This window comes from Carcharhinus amblyrhynchos, chromosome 18 (assembly GCF_965287045.1).
Source record: "Carcharhinus amblyrhynchos chromosome 18, sCarAmb.v2.hapA, whole genome shotgun sequence".
In the NCBI taxonomy this organism is placed as follows: domain Eukaryota; kingdom Metazoa; phylum Chordata; class Chondrichthyes; order Carcharhiniformes; family Carcharhinidae; genus Carcharhinus; species Carcharhinus amblyrhynchos.
Window position 1 is genome coordinate 26,668,485 of NC_137341.1, and position 18,324 is coordinate 26,686,808.

Here is an 18,324-nt window from a genome sequence, read left to right on the forward strand (position 1 = left end):
CCTTGTCCTTGCCCAATACTTGTACATATCCATCTTTTAACAGAAAGATGGTGAGTGAGTAGCAGCTTAAGGTCATATTCGGGCTCTACTGCCACAATGAACATATGGTCGGCAACAACTACTGCACAAACTCAATGGGCCAAAAATGCCAAGAACAGTAAAACATTAAAGATATCATCTAACACGTTTTTGTAACAGATGACTTTCTTTTCTGGTTGACGATAGTTTACAAACCAGTGACTATCCAGTGGTTTCACAATTGGCTCATAACTTACAGGTGTATTTTACTTTCTTGTTTCTGGTCAATTTTGGGGTATCTTGCTTTGAAAAGGATCATGGCAGTTTAGAAGGTTCAAACAGCAACATGGATTCTACCATTCAAATCAGGCAGATTATTTTCATGATGGAAAGGGGAAAGGTATATCATCTAAGGCAGGGTTCACATGAATGAGGATATTTATCCTCCAGAGACCACAGTCCCCTTACATTGCTTTTCTCTATATTAAGTACATGTTCACAGTTGCTTTGGGACATGCTCTGTAACTGGCCCCAAAATTCTACAACTGCAGTGAGTGAAGGGTTTGACCTCATTTCACATTCACAGAAGTATTTGGCCTCTGCTCCCTACCTCTTAACTCTGACAGATATATCTTCCGCAGAGGCATTGGAGCACCTTTTATCTTCAAAATCATTACTTTCCCATCACCTTCTTAGTTCACGTCAGTTGCTGAGCAGGTTAAAAAAAAGAGTACTACATTAAAAATCGTCCATCTAGCGACTGAGTCTAACTTACATAAAGACAAGGCATGTGCACACGGTTTCCAACCACCACATCGATAAACTGATCAGGAGTTGCATCTTCCCTGAAGAGAACTTCTGCATTAAAGATTTCTGGGGTAAAATCATTAAGGATCAAAAAATAACCTTAATTATTCTAATTAATACTATAATGGAGCCAATTTTCAATTGTTGTTGCTCAGTTAGTGTTGGAAAACAGGACAGGCAGTTGAAAGAAATCCTCTTTCCCTGGTCACCGTGAGATAAACTTCAGGCAAGCCTCTAAATGGAGAGCCACTGGTTCCACACGAACCATACAGAATCCTACATAAATACACAAACTGCAATACTATATTCACAAGAGCTACTGCTAATTCTTCCTCATGCATGTGGGGACTGAAGGAATAGTATAACCTGCAGCCAACCATTCTGTGACTCACCCCCTGGAGTTCTTCCCCATAGATTGAAACTAACTCAGCAGACATGGGAAAACCGGCGAATATAGTATATTTGGACTTGCATTCAAGAAGGTGTCACACAATAGATTATTATTAAAAAAAAAGACTCTTAATATATTATCAGGGGTGGAGGATTAGTTAATGGAAAGAAAATAGAATAATAAGTTGGGGGTGGGGGCACAGACTACAAAAATGAGGGTTGGGCCTGAACTGTTTGCAAGTTATATCAACAGCCTGGATGAAGTGACCACTGTATCCAAATTTGCTGACAATACAAATGTAGAGAGAAAAATAAGTTATTAGGAAATGCAAACAGGCTGCAGAGTGATGTAGATAGGTTAAGTGACTGGCCAAGAACACTGATATTCTGAGGTACCTGGATGTCCTTGTACATGATGTGGAGATGCCAGCGTTGGACTGGGGTAAAACAGAAAGAAATCTCACAACACCAGCTTAAAGTCCATCAAGTTTATTTGTAGCAAACGCCCCAAGCTTTTGGAACACGTTGTTCCTTCATCCCAGCCACCTGACGAAGGAACAACGTGTTCCGAAAGCTTGGGGCTTTTGCTACAAATAAACTTGATGGACTTTAAGCTGGTGTTGTGAGATTTCTTTCTGTTCTTGTACATCTCAGAAGCTTAACGTGCTGGTACAGCAAACAATTAATAAAGCAAATGGTATACCAGCATTTATGACAAAGGAATAGGCGTATAAAAGTGGACAAATCTTATTGCAATTGTGTGAAGCCTTGATGAGACCACAGCTGAGTACTACACAATTCTGGCCTCCTTACTAAAGGAAGGATATATGAGTCTTGGACAGAGTGCAACAAAGGCTCAACAGGCCGATTCCTGGAATTAGGGGTTTGTCCTATTAGGAGAGATCGGCAAGGCCTATAATCCCCTAGAATTTATGGGAATGAAAAGAATGAGAGGTGATCTCATCAAATGTATACAATTCTTAAGGGATTTGATAAAATGGATACTGGGGGGGATGGTCCCAAGGCTGTGAAGTCTAGAACTAGGAGTCAGCAATTTAGGTCTGAGATGTTGAGAAATTTCTTCATTCTCAGAGGGGTTGTCAAACATATTGAAGACTAAGATCGACATGTCTCAGATGTAAAGGGAAATAAAGGGTATGGGGATACTGTGGGAGGGTGCAGTTGAGGTTCATGATCGGGGCGGCACAGTAGCACAGTGGTTAGCACTGCTGCTTCACAGCTCCAGGGACCTGGATTCAATTCCTGGCTCGGGTCACTGTCTGTGTGGAGTTTACACATTCTCCTTGTGTCTGCGTGGCTTTCCTCTGGGTACTCCGGTCTCCTCCCACAGTCCAAAAGATGTGTGGGTTTGGTTGATTGGCTGTGCTAAAAAAAATGCCCCTTAGTGTCCTGGGATATGTAGGATAGAGGGATTAGTGGGTAAAATTTGTAGGGATATGGGGGTAGGGCCTGGGTGGGATTGTGTTCATGCAGACTTGATGGGCCGAAAGGCCTCTTTCTGCTCTGTAGGGTTCTATGATCAACTATGACCACACTGAATGATGGAACAGGGGCTGAATGCTCCTATTTCTTATGCCCTGGAGCCATCTCTTCTGGCTTGGCTCCATTAAAGAGCCACTAAATTTCCTGCCTTGGACTGTTGAGCTACCACTCAATGCAAAGAGTAGCTCGTTAGCCCAGTGCAAACATGACTCCAATTAATATTGCATGACAATTATTAGTTGAGAAACGTAATTGTGCTGACCATCTGATATAGGAAAATGTTGAAAAGCACCAAGTTATATTATGAAAAGCAGATTTTCAAATAATTAACTTGTTCAGGGAGGAAAATGATATCAGCATTCAAGACCTTGAATTAGTAAGAGGTTTAAATTTCACACAAAGATAATTGGGATGATTGTCAAAATTAAGGATTAATGTGAAGAAAATTATATTCGTCGGAGTTGACTACAAAATATATTTAATTCAATTCTACAGTTGGCGGACACTGCAGGCATGGTGGAGGGAGTGTTTAATGTGATGAATGTGATGGAAGTGGGCTTCATTGTTCTGGATGATGTCGAGCTTTGAGTATTGTTGGAGCTCCACAGGCAAGTGAAGAATATTCCATTTTGGCTTATGCCTAGGTAGTGAAAGGTTTTGGGGAGTCAGCATTGCCTCTCACCTTGTAGCCATAATGTTTAAGTCGCTGGTTCAGTTACGTTTCTGGTCAATGGTAATCATGCAGGATACTGATGGTATTGAATTGGCAGAGGGACGTTTTTGGATGAAATATTAAATAGAGGTTCCATTCTCCTCTCAGGTGGACATAGAATGTCCAACAGCACAGCAGGGCAACCCTTCATTGTGTACGGGCTAATCTTTATTCATCAACTAACATGCAAGAAATTATCTAATTATTTCTCTCCGGGCGGCATGGTGGCACAGTGGTTAGCACTGCTGCCTCACAGTGCCAAGGATCTGGGTTTAATTCTGGCATCAAGTCATCGTCTGTGCGGAGTTTGCACATTCTCCCTGTGTCTGTGTGGGTTTCCTCTGGGTGCTCCGGTTTCCTCCCACACTTCAAAGATGTACGGGTTAAGTTGATTGGCCATGCTAAATTGCCCCTTAGTGTCAGGGGGGATTAGCAGGGTAATTAAGTGAGGTTACAGGGTTAGGGACTAGCTGATATTGTGGTCGGTGCAGACTCGATGGGCCAATGGCCTCCTTCTGCACCGTAGGGATTCTATTTCTTTGAATGTGGCTTGCAAGATCTTGCTGAGTGCAAAATTGATTTTCTACATTACAACTATGACTATACTCACACAGTATATCAATGGCTGTAAAGGGCTGCGGAATGTCCAGAAATTGTAAACATCAAGATATAACTGCCTCTCTTTCTAAGCAAAAATTCTGAAGGCAACATTTAAAATTCACATGTTTAAAGCAATACCAGACCTCCTCCCAGTCATTGTATCATCTTTCTCAATGCTGTAAACTGCTCCTTCCTTGCCTTCCATCTTGAGCATCTCCTTCCCTCGCTGCTCAACCACTTGCATGTGACTAATCCAAACACTGAAATCCCCCCCAAAACCGTGCCGCTTCTTTTAAAAATGCAGTTTTTAAAACTAATGTTTAGGCTGTACTTCTTAAGTTTTCTTCTTTGACTTGGTGCCCATTGTTTTCTGTTGTGCCTTGGTATTTTTTTCCAAATTAAAGGGTGTGACTGGTATTATTGCTTACACAGAAAGAGTCTTCTTTCACAACCACAGCCTAGAGACATCAAAGAGAAACTTTACCACGAAGCGCCAGATTTTGAAATTGCATTTCTTTCCGTATGGCAAAGGATACTGTATTCATGCAGGATGAGTTGTACTAGTTTTTCCGAACACTGTGTCAATGAAACTGTTGAGTTGAAAGAGATCCCACCACCTTTCTTTGGCTGAAAAGGAAGGAAGTCAAGTCAAGTTCAGAATCATAACAATTAGTACAAAATTAATTTCAGTCAAGGTTAAGAATGCGTCATGTTAGAATGAGTGTCCCCAACACAACATTCTTGTTGCAATCCAGCCAGCAGATTCTTTTCAGTTCCAAATGGAAGTAAGCAGAGTGGTTACTAGTTTTGTATACTAGTGCGAGAAGAAGCTGGGATCAGGTCATGACTTTTAAACTTCCTGGGTCTGAATAATGCAACAAGGTTACTCCCTGATTGGTGGACAGAGACTAACCAGGGAACAGCTATTCTGATCAATCTTCCACTTTCCTGGATGCTTTGTACCAGGAGGCAGCCATGCCACTTTGGATAAGGTCATTTGGTCAGTGGTCAGACAGGAGGGTGTGACTGTGCATGCGGCAGTAAAAGGACCCAGATGGCAAGTATCCAGTGGATTTGAAGTCCTCTCAGCTTGTTTGGATGAGAGTGGAGGCTACAGGGTGCATGAGCAAACTGACCATGTCATCATGGTAGAGGAGGCCTTTCAAGTGGGGTAAGTACAAAGGAATGCAGTGGTAGTAGGGGACAGTAGACTGAGGGGGATTGTCATTGTTCTCTGCAGCAGAGTCCTGATGGTTGTTGCCTGCCCAGTGCTAGGGTTTGGGACATTTGCTCAGGGCTGGAGTGGAATTTGCAATGGGAGGAACAGGACTCAGTTGCCATGCTCTATGTGGGTACCAATGATATAAGTAGATCTTGGAAAGGGGTTCTGCATTGAGTGCATCAGGACTGGACAGTAAACTGAAAAGCAGAACTTCAAAAGTAATCTCTAGATTATTTCTGAGCCTCTTGCAATTCGGCACAGGACGAATAAGATTAAAGAAATGAAGTGTGGCTCAGTAACTGGTGTGGGAGAAATGGGTTCTAATTTGTGGGGCATTGGCACCAGTATTGGGGAAAGTAAAATCTGTAACTTTGGGATGGTCTACACCCAAACCATGCTGGGACCAGTGTTCTAATGAACCACATAACTAAGGAAGAAGATAAGATTTCAAACGAAATGGTGGGGTCAAGGGACCAAATGTGGTAAATCAACGAGTTGAGAAAAGACAAGAGAGAAAGGTACTAATGTAGAAAACGAGGAACAGACCATGGCAGGAAGTGAGAGTAAAGGGAGCATAAATCTAAGAGTAAATCAGCAGGTGAGGTTAGAGTTTAGAAAAGAATAAAAGGACAAAATTAAAAGCTTTGTATCAGAATGCATTCCAAACAAATGAACTGAGAGCGCAAATAGAGATAAATAACTATGATCTGATATCCATTAGACACATGGTTGCAGGGTTACATAGATTGATACCTGAAATTAAATAGCTGGTAACATTTACGAAGGACAAAAAGCTAGGAAAAGGTGGAGGGGTGCCTCTATTAATGATTACAGAGGGAGGGCCTAATTTCAGGAGGAAGAAACAGGTTGAGTTAAGAAATGACAAAGGCAAGAAGTTAACCTTAGGAGGGGTGTATAGGCCCCTGACAGTAATCATATATTAAGATGTGGTGTAAAGGAAGAAATAATGGGAGCTTGTCAAAAAAGGTACGGCGATAATCATGGGAAATTTTAATCTTGACTGGGGAAGTCAAATGGACAAAGGCAGCCCAGAATTCGTAGAATGTTTTCAGAATAGTTTCTCAGAAAAGCATGTTCTGGCACCAACCAGAAAACAGGCTATGCTAGACGTGGTATTGTGCAATGGAATAGGATTATAATGAGCTCAGTGAAACAACTCCTGGGTACCCTCACCTGCCCTTCAGGTCCTGTCGCTTGCTCCTTCTATTTTTAACTATATCTTTTTAAGAGATTTCTGAGAGACATGATAATATGTTAACTACAAGCTTGCCTGTTCTTTTTGGGTGCCAAAAGAAGAAACAATGTGTGTTTATATTGCACATTTAGCACAATAAAATTACTTCACAGAAGGCACAAAGCAGACATTGAGTTAACAACCTAGTTTATAAAGTCACACAAGGGAGAAAAACATCAACAATCCTCAAAAACACAAGCAGAAAACTGAAATCATTTACAAGATTTGTTAAACACTCAAATTAATTAGCTTGAGTTCATTAGTGGCAGTTCAACTTCAGCAAAAAAGAACAAAAACTACAGCCCTCACCTTGAAGTAAATATTGGGTTTAGGCTTGTTTAATCGGATTCCTACAGACTCCAACTCCTTTTCCAGTAAACTTCTAAAGTGAAAACAGAAGTATTGTTTCAGTTTATTCATCAATATCTGGGATCAGTTTAAAGGAAGTTTCATTCTTTTTATCAATACAAAAATCAACCAATCTGATTCTTAAACAGTCAATGGTAGTAGTAAGCATGAGATCCTTTCTCTCCCTCACCAGCTAAGACAAAGTGAAAATGCCTTTGTATCATGTCTTCTACAACCTGAGGAAGTGCGTTCTGAAGTTTGGCCACTGTTGTAATGCAGGGAGACAATAGGGAAAAATAGAAAATACGAGCCTGCTCCACCATTCATTATGATCATGGCTGAACATCCAGCTCAGCAGTCTGATCCTGCCCCCTCCAATATCCTTTGATCCCCTTCGCCCCAAGAGCTATAACTAGTTCCTTTTTGAAAACATGCAAATGTTTTGACTTCAACTGCATACTGTGGTAGAGAATTCCACTGGCTGACTACTCTCTGGATAAAGAAATTTCTCCTCTCCTTACTTTACACTGTATCCTTGGATTATGACCCCTGGTTCTGGACACCCCACCACTGGGAACATTCCACACAGCCTGGCTTGGTTTTAATGGTTTTGGAACTTGTTGGGCATATTTACACAAATGTTTGGCTATCTTAGAAGCTGTTTTAAGTCACTGAAATGCTGTTGGCCAATCTTTTAAAACTGTACTGGGAATGGGGATGGGTTGGGAAACGGCTGTGTTTCTGTGAGCTCTGGCGCTACTCATCTTTTAATCCTTTCATTTACTCTGATGCGCTGCCCTTATGTAACTAATATTGAAGTGAAAATTCCGCACTATGTCCCTGGAAGATTTCTGGTGAAGTTTTGGGACAAAGTGCTGAGTAAAGAGATGAAAATCCTCAATGGAAAGAAACAGCTCCCAACTGCTGATTCTTTTATTCAATCATGGATCCATTTCAACTTAAAGTTTGCCAATTACAAAGTTGTTACTGGGGTAAGGGGGGTTAAAATACAACTACAGAGTGGTATTCAAACTGTAAGTGTAGAACTCATCTAATCCAAGATATACACAACAGCAAGTGGCTGAAGGAACAATTTGAGGTTGTGCTCAGCCATATAAATAAAAAGTCTTGAAGGTCAATCTCTAATTTGTGCTGAATTACCCCAAGATAACCAAATTGGCAGTCAGGGCGCTTTAGCTGAAGCGTTAATCTATCTTTTCTCTTTCCACATTCTACCACTTTACTAAATTTCCATTATATTTTTGTCTTTTTAAAAAGACTGTGCATGGATATTTTAGCTGCTTCCATACAGACATACATACACACACACACACCTCTGCACATCACCCTTTGTTGCATCCAGCATCATTATTACAACATCTGCTGTCCGAGCAACTGCAATCACCTGGCGACCACGGCCCTTACCTGTAACAAATTCAAAAACAATATTTCAGCGATCTGTCACTCTAGTTAAGCTTCAGCAGCAAACTTATGATGACTAGTTATTGCATTTCCTGAAATCTGATTGAGTTGCTGTTCTACAAGTTTTTTGAAAGATAGCAGAGAGGAGAGGGGATTTCACAAGAGAACACAATTAATTTGCACTGATAATTGCAACCCAAAGTATTTCACAGACAACAAAATTCTTTAAAGTGTAGTCATGGTCCAGATATAGAGAATATATAGCCTCATAAGAACATAAGAACATAAGAAATAGGAGCAGGAGTAGGCCATCTAGCCCTTCGAGCCTGCCCCGCCATTCAATAAGATCATGGCTGATCTGTTGTGGCTCAGTTCCACTTTCCCGCCCTCTCCCCATAACCCTTAATCCCCTCTCTTATCAAGAACCCATCAACCCGCTTCTTAAAAATATTTAGCAAGGCAGCCTCCACCACTTCAATGGGCAGAGAATTCCAGAGATTCACCACCCTTTGAGTGAAGAAGTTCCTCCTCAACTCCGTTCTAAACCGCCTCCCCTTTATCTTGAGGCTGTGCCCCCTAGTCCTACTGTCTTTTTTGAGCGGGAACACTCACATTATCAATATTTCCAGAAGTCAGGACAAGAAGGTTCAACCAGACATGTCCATTGATACTTCAGTTAATAAAATTGCTGCAAGAACCATATCCATCATTTAGAAAGGGTCTTTACTCTTGCATAATTTCCATGGCTCCTCTATCCTTCAAGCCAGAGGAAGAGCCTGGGATTGGAACTTGGGAACACAGAATTTTTTCATAGGCAACCCCAGACTCAAACCTTTCCAAGCAATTGCAAGCATTCCAACTCAACAAATGCACATACAGACCTTGTGCTGCTCCTTCAATGATACCAGGCAGATCCAAAAGCTGAATGTTAGCTCCTTTATGCTGCATTATAAAAAAAAATCCTTTTTTAGCAAATAAAAATCTGCTCACAATAGTTTTGAGTTTTATTTTGTGGCTCATGGATGCAAAGATTTTTAATATTTATTTAAATTAAGGCACGTAATAACTCAACTCTGACTTCTTGACTCAGAAACTGACAGAGGTGGCAGTCAGCCTGCAACACAGATCTGGTTCCAGACTCCCTTAGCCACTCTGTTCGACCTGTGCAGAAATATACAAGCAGCCCAGGATATCTCTCTTTCCAATTTCCTCTTCCGCTGATAAGAAAGTCCTTAAGTTCTTTCTAACCAACTTGGGTGAAATCAGGAAATTAACTGTGAACCTGAGCATATTCTCTGTGGTACATCACACTGAAACTTAACATTATACAACTACACAAATCCTCTTGCTCCCTCCAGGCCAACAAGCACAATGATAACATTTTCTTAAATTCTCCTGGCTGTTAATGCCATGTGAAAATTAAAATGAGCACTGTGGGGGGACAAAGGATGGAGGCCTGTGATGTCACCAAATTTGGATCATAGGACCTGAACCTATTATGTTATTCAGTCCCTTGAACCTATTCTGCCATTCCATGAAACTACAGTTGATCTACACCCTGTCATAAAATATCTGTACTTGCCACATATCTTTTAATGGTTTTGACAGGTTTTTTGATATTCAATGAGGAGGCAATGGCCTAATGGTATCATCGCTAGATTGTTAATCCAGAAACTCAGCTCATGTTCTGGGGACCCAGGGATTTGAATCCTGCCAGGGCAGGTGGTGAAATCTGAATTCAATAAAAGATATTTAGAATTAAAAATCTACTGATGACCATGAAATCATTGTTGATTGTTGGAAAAACCCACCTGGATCACCAGTGCCCTTTACGGAAGGAAATCTGCTGTCCTTATCTGGTCTGGCCTACATGTGACCCAGAGCCACAGCAATGTGGTTAACTCTCAACTGTCCTCGGTCAATTAGGGATGGGCAATAAATGCTGGCCAGCCAGTGACGCCCATGTCCCGCGAGTGAATAATAAAACAAAATCTTAAATTTAAAATTAACAACTGATCAAGCATTACCAGTTGTGAAAGAGAGCTCCAGACTTCTATCATTGTGTGCCAGGTATTTCCTAATTACACTCTTGAAAGATCGGGCTATGCTCCAAGTCCTATGTTCCACAACCAGCAGAAATTGTTTCTCACTATCTATCTTATCTGTTCCCCTTAATACCTTGAAAACCTCTCCCAAATTGCTTAACCTTCTAAATCCAACAGAATATAACCCTAGTTTGTGTAATGTCGCCACACAATTTAACCCCTGGAGACTGGGTATCATTCTGATCATTTTGGATCAAGTACCAACCTGGAGAAGAGTTCAGCTGGATTTCCAAGCATTTTAAGTCACAAATAAAAGGCCTTGATCAAGAAATCTTTTTAAAACAGGATTAAACTTCAAACAATATTTCTGAACGGAGACATGTTACGCAAACAAAAATGAAACAGAAATCCCTAATCATCCAACTGCATTGCTTTTTATTAAACTAAGAATCTTCAAGTATTTGCTTAGCTTAAATAAGTTTCAACAGAAATGAAATTCAGTCAACATAACATTTTAATTCTGCACAAATATCAACAAGTACACAATATGAATCAATAACAGAAGATAAAACTGAACAAATGTTTTGTTTTTTGCCAAGTAAATTAACTGCTATAAAATCTAATACAGAACCAATCTCTTCTAATTTTGTGAAAACTGCAAAATATCATGTGATTGAAGCACCAAGCGCACGTCTAATCAGAGCGGTGACCCTATGAGTACGATAGTCTCCTGATGGGCTCAGTTAGCAAACATCCACTCATATGAATCAACCATTCATTTGTCTTATTTTTGTTTCAGGAAACCAAGCCTGTTCTTAATTGACTAGAAAGGTTCCAGATTCAAGCCCCCAGTCAGTACCAAGGCAGCTCAGTAAGGGTAACAGCAGACCTGAACTAAAGGGGATGAGGGAAAATGAAACAGGGCTATTGATTATTACCAGAAGCTCCGTCTTGAAAGGGTATGTGTTTGGACAATGAGTGGACAGTGTGGGGCATGGTCCTCAGACTAAACCCTCTTTGAATACTGCCAATCATGCTGCTTATATTGGACTTCTAGCCTCAAAAACAAAGTCAGTGATGGGAGTTGGAACGATTGTGGGCAAGTGCCTACATCATTCAGTAAAGGTCGACAGGAGAATTATATGTCGTTAGGTCATAGACCAACTATAACCTCATGGAACACCAGAATAGTCTCAAAGGAGTGAATAGCGGACTCCAATTTTATGATCCAAATTTGGTGACATTGATGAACAATGAGAGAAACCTCTCATCAGCCAGCATACACATAACTTGGAGCAAAATACTTGGTGCTTTATAACAGAGAAAACTAAAAAGGATCTAACAAAAACTGCACTGAAATTACTGCACAACAGCATGAAGGGAATGTTCTCCAAGGGAACGCACTAGGTGCACTACAATACTGCAATCTGCATTTACAGCTATCTAGCTGCTTTAAAAATTAAGATAGATTTAGTCATAACCAGTTGAATTCCACAAATAACTGAAGTTTGAAGCTTAAGAAATAACCTCATCTGGTTAGAATTCAAATGCAAAGTATAATATACATTCCCCTGTCAAGGCCAGGGACAGAGCATAACAGCAACTAGAGTCAGTCTCATGGCACAAACAAAGATCCAGTGTAGTTCAATCTTACTGAGAACATCTTACCTCTATGACACCTGGGATACAGGTAAGAGTTGTGAATTCATATGAAGCTGCTTCACTTGCAGTGGAAGTCATCAAACTCAGGAATGTAGACTGAAAGACAAATATTGGCCACAACTCAAGTACAAGCTCATCACAACAGAGAGTTACAATGCTTCAATTTAAGGCCAGTTACTAGCACTATTTCAGCCTATTTTTCTAGGTTACTACCAACTTTTTTTCATATGTTAGATCTTTCTCTTTGCAGTCCAATTTCCCCTGGGTTTAGAGTTCACGTTATTTGTAAGCAAAGGTGACCATGGCTCTTTCCATATATCAGACAACTTATATCACTTACTAATCTTTCAAAATTTCAAAGCACTTAACATGCAACAAATTATTTTGTAAATTCGTCAATTACATGACAGGGTCTTTAATGTCTATTTCAGTCGCTGTAGGGTGTCCAAAAACTGGACACCTTTCTCTTGCACTCCAGTGAACCTTAATCCTGCCAAACCCAAGTCGGAGAAGTTTGGTGAGTTGCCAAGTATTGATTGGCTTCAAGCAGCCGATGTGCTCCAGCAAAACTTGACTCCACCAGGCCCAGTGCAGATGCAGCTGCGTCAGACAAAAGACTCTTGCAGAATCCAATGAGGTACGATATTTAGCTATGTATTGTACTTGGGGGGAGTCAGGACACATGCCTATCCTTGCTAAGATATTGAATTTTGATGCCATTAAGGCTACCCAATAGAAGCACACAGGATTAAATCCAAACATTACACCTGATTCTCAATAGTCTAAAATCTATTAACAGGGCTCATCTCTTCTCACTTTGAGAAAACTGCAAAATACTTGATGCACCAGGCATACATCCAATCAGAGCTGCAATCCTATGAGCACGATATTCTCCTGATGGATTGGGTGGCAAACTGGCTGTCTTCTTGCAGCTGTCCCAAGTCAGTTCAAAGAGAGTGAAAGAGTACCCTACAATCTTGCATGAATAAAAACAGAGTTTTCAAATGCAAGGTATTTTTAAACATCATTTCAGTTTGATTGATTTTTTATTTTAAATGGGATAAACTAACGTAAGGAAGTGGGTGAGGCATGGAAGAGTTATTAAATCCAATGTGCGAGAAGTGAATTAATATCAGCAGCAACAAGGCATTTAAACCTAAAATGCTTTGCGATCATATCACTTGGTTTTCCTGCAACTCTTATTCACTGAATTAAGGTGTTTCAATTTGAATTAATGTGATTAATATCCCACCCTTTCCCAAAATCCAGCACATTTTCAAATCGAGCCTGGACTCAATCCCAAGATTGACGGATTTGAGGTACTCCTTTTTTTGCAGTGCTTTATCTGAGTGATACAAGCTCTGATAATAATGAGAAATCCTGCCATGGTGATCTCAACACAAAATTCTGATAATGTGTCAAGTGTTTTCACGTATGACAAGTTGACAGGTATCGAAATGTGTGTACAATATTTCATCATGACAAAGAATAAGCAAGGTCGATGGTGGTCACAGTTTACAGTGTCAAGCACGTGCTGCCAAAATTTCACTAAATATATCTGGGTATGTATTAGTGACTTGCAGCCATCCTCAACTGTTGTGCTTTTCAATTTCATAGTCAGTGGCATCAAGCACTGTGTGTGCTATCCTCTCTTTGCCGAGATGATCACATGATCCCACTGTGGAAACTACTCAACATGACCACTTTCTCACTCACTCTATCAAGCACCATCAAGACACAAAAACAAGGGGAACAAAGAAAAACCAGAGTGCAGACATATCCACATATATTTAGATTTATGTGGCCTTTTATTGTAAAGCATATCCTCTTCCAAAGTGAAAGTCAAAATTACTGCAGGAAACAATGCTGCCTTGGCGACCAATGTTTTCAATGATGATATCTAAGCTCCTTCATAGTGGAAGTGATGCAAATTGAGCAGGGAACAGAAAGAAGTTTAACTGAAGCCATGAACAAGGAGAGGGAGACATATGACAAATCAGAATACTTTAAAAAGGATTGCAGGGTGCAGGGAGTGTTTCCCCTCCAAATCTTCCTCGCAGCACAGATTTTGAGCTCTGACCTGCTCCACGGAATTGGAAGCAGGAAAGAGAGGCATGGATCTAAACTGGGAGAACATCTGAAAGTCCAGTTAAAACATACGGCAGCTGTTAAAACTCTGTAGCAGGAGGGAACGTAATTCCTTCAACATACACCAAAGTTTCTACATAGGAAGTTGCATGGCTTTTTCTATTATAGCAGGGGCCATAAATTACGCATTTCACAGCCAAGGCCATGACACTGGAGAATGAGTTAAGGATGAAAAGTAATGGTTAAACTTGTACATCAAGGAAAAGAGTAGAAAACAAAGTAGGAAATGCATTGCAAAATGTCAGCAATTTGTCGAGAATAGCAGATGAAGTTTTGAGGGCAATCCCAAAAGAATACAGCATGTACGTTTCAGATGCTGGGTAAATAGCAGTGTACCATTTCATAAGAACATAAGAAATAGGAGCAGGAGTAGGCCATCTAGCCCCTCGAGCCTGCCCCGCCATTCAATAAGATCATGGCTGATCTGTCATGGCTCAGTTCCACATTCCCGCCCTCTCCCCATAACCCTTAATCCCCTTGCCTATCAAAAACCTATCAACCCGCGTCTTAAAAATATTGAGCGAGGCAGCCTCCACCACTTCAATGGGCAGAGAATTCACCCTTTGAGTGAAGAAGTTCCTCCTCAACTCCGTTCTAAACCGCCCCCCCTTTATCCTGAGGCTGTGCCCTCTAGTCCTACTGTCCTTTCTGAGTGGGAAGAGCCTCTCCAGCTCTATCCTATCCATCCCCTTCAACATCTTATACGTCTCAATGAGATCTCCCCTCATTCTTCTAAACTCTAACGAGTACAAGCCTAGTTTATTCAGCCTCTCCTCATAGCTCAACCCCCTCAACTCCGGCATCAGCCTAGTAAACCTCCTCTGCACTCCCTCCAAGGCCAAAATATCCTTGCGTAAGTGCGGCGACCAAAACTGCACACAGTACTCCAGCTGCGGCCTCACCAGTGCCCTATACAGCTGCAGCAAGACCTCCCTACTTTTATATTCAATCCCCCTCGCTATCCCCCTCATCATTTACTCCAGCTTGTCACACCAATCCTTTACAGTCATGATTGTCAAGTGGCTTGTATAGTTAACATGAAGAGAATGAGAACTTAATTTGTTCTTACCTTACCCACAGAAGGGAATCCGATTAATGCTACCCTGGCATCTCCTGATTTCATCACATCAAAGCCTTCCCCTTTTGATGATGCAGATTTTGAGGGTTCCAATAGTTGAGCTCTGTACTTAGCAAGCTTGGCCTTCAACAAGCCCAGGTGGTATTCAGTGGCTGCAAAACACCAATCATATTATTGTGACGCTTAAAGTCACCACAGTCCCAAGTGTCCACAGGCTGTGACTGGTGGTGTCTTTAACTGGAGGATCACCACACATCAGGTGAGGGGCAATGTTGAGAATTGGGGCCTTCATGAATAACCTGGATTGCCAACAGACTCATTTAGTATAGTGATACCAATATAGACAAAAAAAGGGACAATTCAAAGATAATATTTGATGTGTACAATACTGTCAGTTTTTCCTCTCCAGGACCCATTATTGAAGAAAAGAGGAAGGGATTAATGAGGAAAATTTCAGGCCCAAACTTGGCAGAGGGGAGGCAGGTCACGCGGTGTCAGAAAGGATGGGATGGGAGGTGGGAGGGCATGCGTGCAGCGTGCACAGTGCCTGGGGGCGGGGGTGGAGAGTGTAATGTACATGATGGGGGAGGGGGTGTGTAATGTACACAGTGCAGGGGGCAGAGGGGTGTAATGTACACGGTGCGGGGGGGGGCGGTGTAATGTACATGGTGCTGGGGGGGGGGTGCAATGTATACAGTGCCAGGGCGGGGGGGGGGGGGTGTAATGTACACGTTGCTGGGGGCGGGGGGGGGGTGCTGTAATGTACACAGTGCTGGGGGCGTAATGTACATGGTGCGGGGGGGGGTACAATGTACACAGTGCTGGGGCGGGGGGGTGTAATGTACACAGTGCTGGGGCGGGGGGGTGTAATGTACACGGTGCCGGGGCGGGGGGCTGTAATGTACACGGTGCCGGGGGGGGGGGTGCAATGTATACAGTGCCAGGGCGGGGGGGGGGGGGGGGTGTAATGTACACGTTGCTGGGGGCGGGGGGGGGGCTGTAATGTACACAGTGCTGGGGGCGTAATGTACATGGTGCGGGGGGGGGGGGGGGGGTACAATGTACACGGTGCCGGGGGCGGGGTGTAATGTACACGGTGCCGGGGGCGGGGGGTGTAATGTACACGGTGCCGGGGGGGGGGTGTAATGTACACGGGGGCGGGGGGTGTAATGTACACGGTGTGGGTGGTGTATTTTATTCGGGGTCTTTACCTTTGTTTTTCTGGGTCCGGGAGATTTCTTTCTCGATCTCGGAGATTTTCTCTAAAATCCCCATGACTGCGGTATTTCAGCGGAAGGTGTATTTTTGGGAAATTAGCGGAATATTTCCCCAGATTCTGGAAACCTCCCACGTGAGCAAACGCGGAACCGGAACCTGGTGCAACCTGGAACCGGCTCCCCCGCCGCACCCGGGAGTTTGATGTCAGACTTCAGTTCCGAGTTCTTCACCGCCACAATCTCAGCCTTTGCCTTTTCGACCCTGACATTTCCTTGTCATCGTAATTTAATCTTCTCCGCTCTCTAATCGATCTCCAACTTCTTTTGCGTCACCTCCCCCACCCCCACCCCCTTTTCAATAAAACCCATCACACCCCTCCCTTTCTTGAAAGGTTAACTTTGTTTCTCTACAGAAATTGGCAGACTTACTGAGTTTTTCCAGCACTATTCTGATTCACACGTAAGATCTCCAGCAACCACAGCGTTTTTTTAAATCTCGCCTTTGTCCTCTATTTAGGTTCTTTTGAGATATTGGACTGATTGCTATTCAAATGTGTGTTTTTGCCTTAGGATCATTAAAAAGTGAGAACAGTGTCAAAATTACTATAACACCTTACTGTAGTTATTATGACAAAGTGTGATATCTGCACTTTTCAATCTTCAAGTGATGATTCTGAAACTTTGGCTTGTCAATTCTCTTGATATACAAGCAATCTTTCACTACTTATGATTGCAAAAAGCACAATATTGTCCAAGTTCAATGAGTCCATAAATGGAATAAGGACTAAGTAGATTTTATTTGAAATGTTTAACAAACTATATTTTTGTTTGAATATGATGATCAAATTTTGTTGCATTCATTTGCACCAACCATGTGCTTCAAATTACTTACAAAGCTTTAACAAAAGTACTTCCATCAAAACAATTTAGTTAGATGCAAAAAAAATTGATCATCGCCAATACTTAGTTTTGGATGGGGATCAGAACTTTGCCCAGTACTAAGTTTTATGTATCATTTCTACTTTTCAATTGTGCACAAATGAGTCTAAGTACTTTGCTTGCAATTTTAAGGCCTTATTATGCCATGTTGCCACTTTGTGTATCTGACCCCCCCCCCCACATCCTACTATAAAAACTTATTATTCAAGCACTTCACAATTACTTATATCGAAGTTAATATTGTATTGAAGTGTTGCTCGTGCAGAGATGTTTATCGACCATGGCCTTGTTGGTAGGGATGACCTGTTCAAGCATGATACATTATATATTTTGCACTAAGAGTTTCACCACAATCAGTAGAATTGGTCTTATTTACCAAATCAGTACTATGATCATAGAAAATCATAGAAACCCTACAGTACAGAAAGAGGTCATTCGGCCCGTCGAGTCTGCACCGACCACAATCCCACCCAGGCCCTACCACCATATCCCCACATATTTACCCAATAATCCCTCTAACCTATGTATCTCAGGACACCAAGGGCAATTTTAGCATGGCCAATCAACTTAACCCGCACATCTTTGGACTGTGGGAGGAAACCCACGCAGACACAAGGAGAATGGGCAAATTCTACACATGATACCTGACACAAAATAAGCTATACAATTCTCATCTTGATTCACAGAACACTTTCACACCATCAGTTCGATACCTATTCGTACTTCACAATATTTTATAAAGCTTCAGATGTTCCTGAAGATAAATCTAAAATTGTCCCATTGGTTAAAGCGGTCACGTTGTTGTTTTGTTAAACGTTGATGGGCTCACCATAATATTTTACTGAAGTTACTATGCTAATACTGTAAATATTCCCATTCCATTCACTTGAATGCCGAGGAGGTGCCATTAAACTAACATCCAATTCCACTTACCAGAGAGAAAAACAAACTCCACAAA

General features: G+C 41.7%; 1 protein-coding gene across 1 annotated transcript in view; it reads right to left on the reverse strand.

Annotated features, from left to right (window-relative positions):
- Positions 1-16,584, reverse strand: part of drg2 (developmentally regulated GTP binding protein 2) — a 29,004-nt gene extending 12,420 nt beyond the window's left edge. The window contains exons 1-8 of the mRNA XM_080206625.1: positions 16,422-16,584; positions 15,202-15,362; positions 11,991-12,080; positions 9,159-9,219; positions 8,190-8,280; positions 6,817-6,889; positions 4,567-4,657; positions 794-891 (exon numbers count right to left, since the gene is read on the reverse strand). Of these exons, the coding sequence (XP_080062751.1) occupies positions 794-891; positions 4,567-4,657; positions 6,817-6,889; positions 8,190-8,280; positions 9,159-9,219; positions 11,991-12,080; positions 15,202-15,362; positions 16,422-16,485 (729 nt within the window). The 5' untranslated portion in view covers positions 16,486-16,584. The remainder of the gene's footprint in view (positions 1-793; positions 892-4,566; positions 4,658-6,816; positions 6,890-8,189; positions 8,281-9,158; positions 9,220-11,990; positions 12,081-15,201; positions 15,363-16,421) is intronic.
- Positions 16,585-18,324: the final 1,740 nt, after the last annotated feature.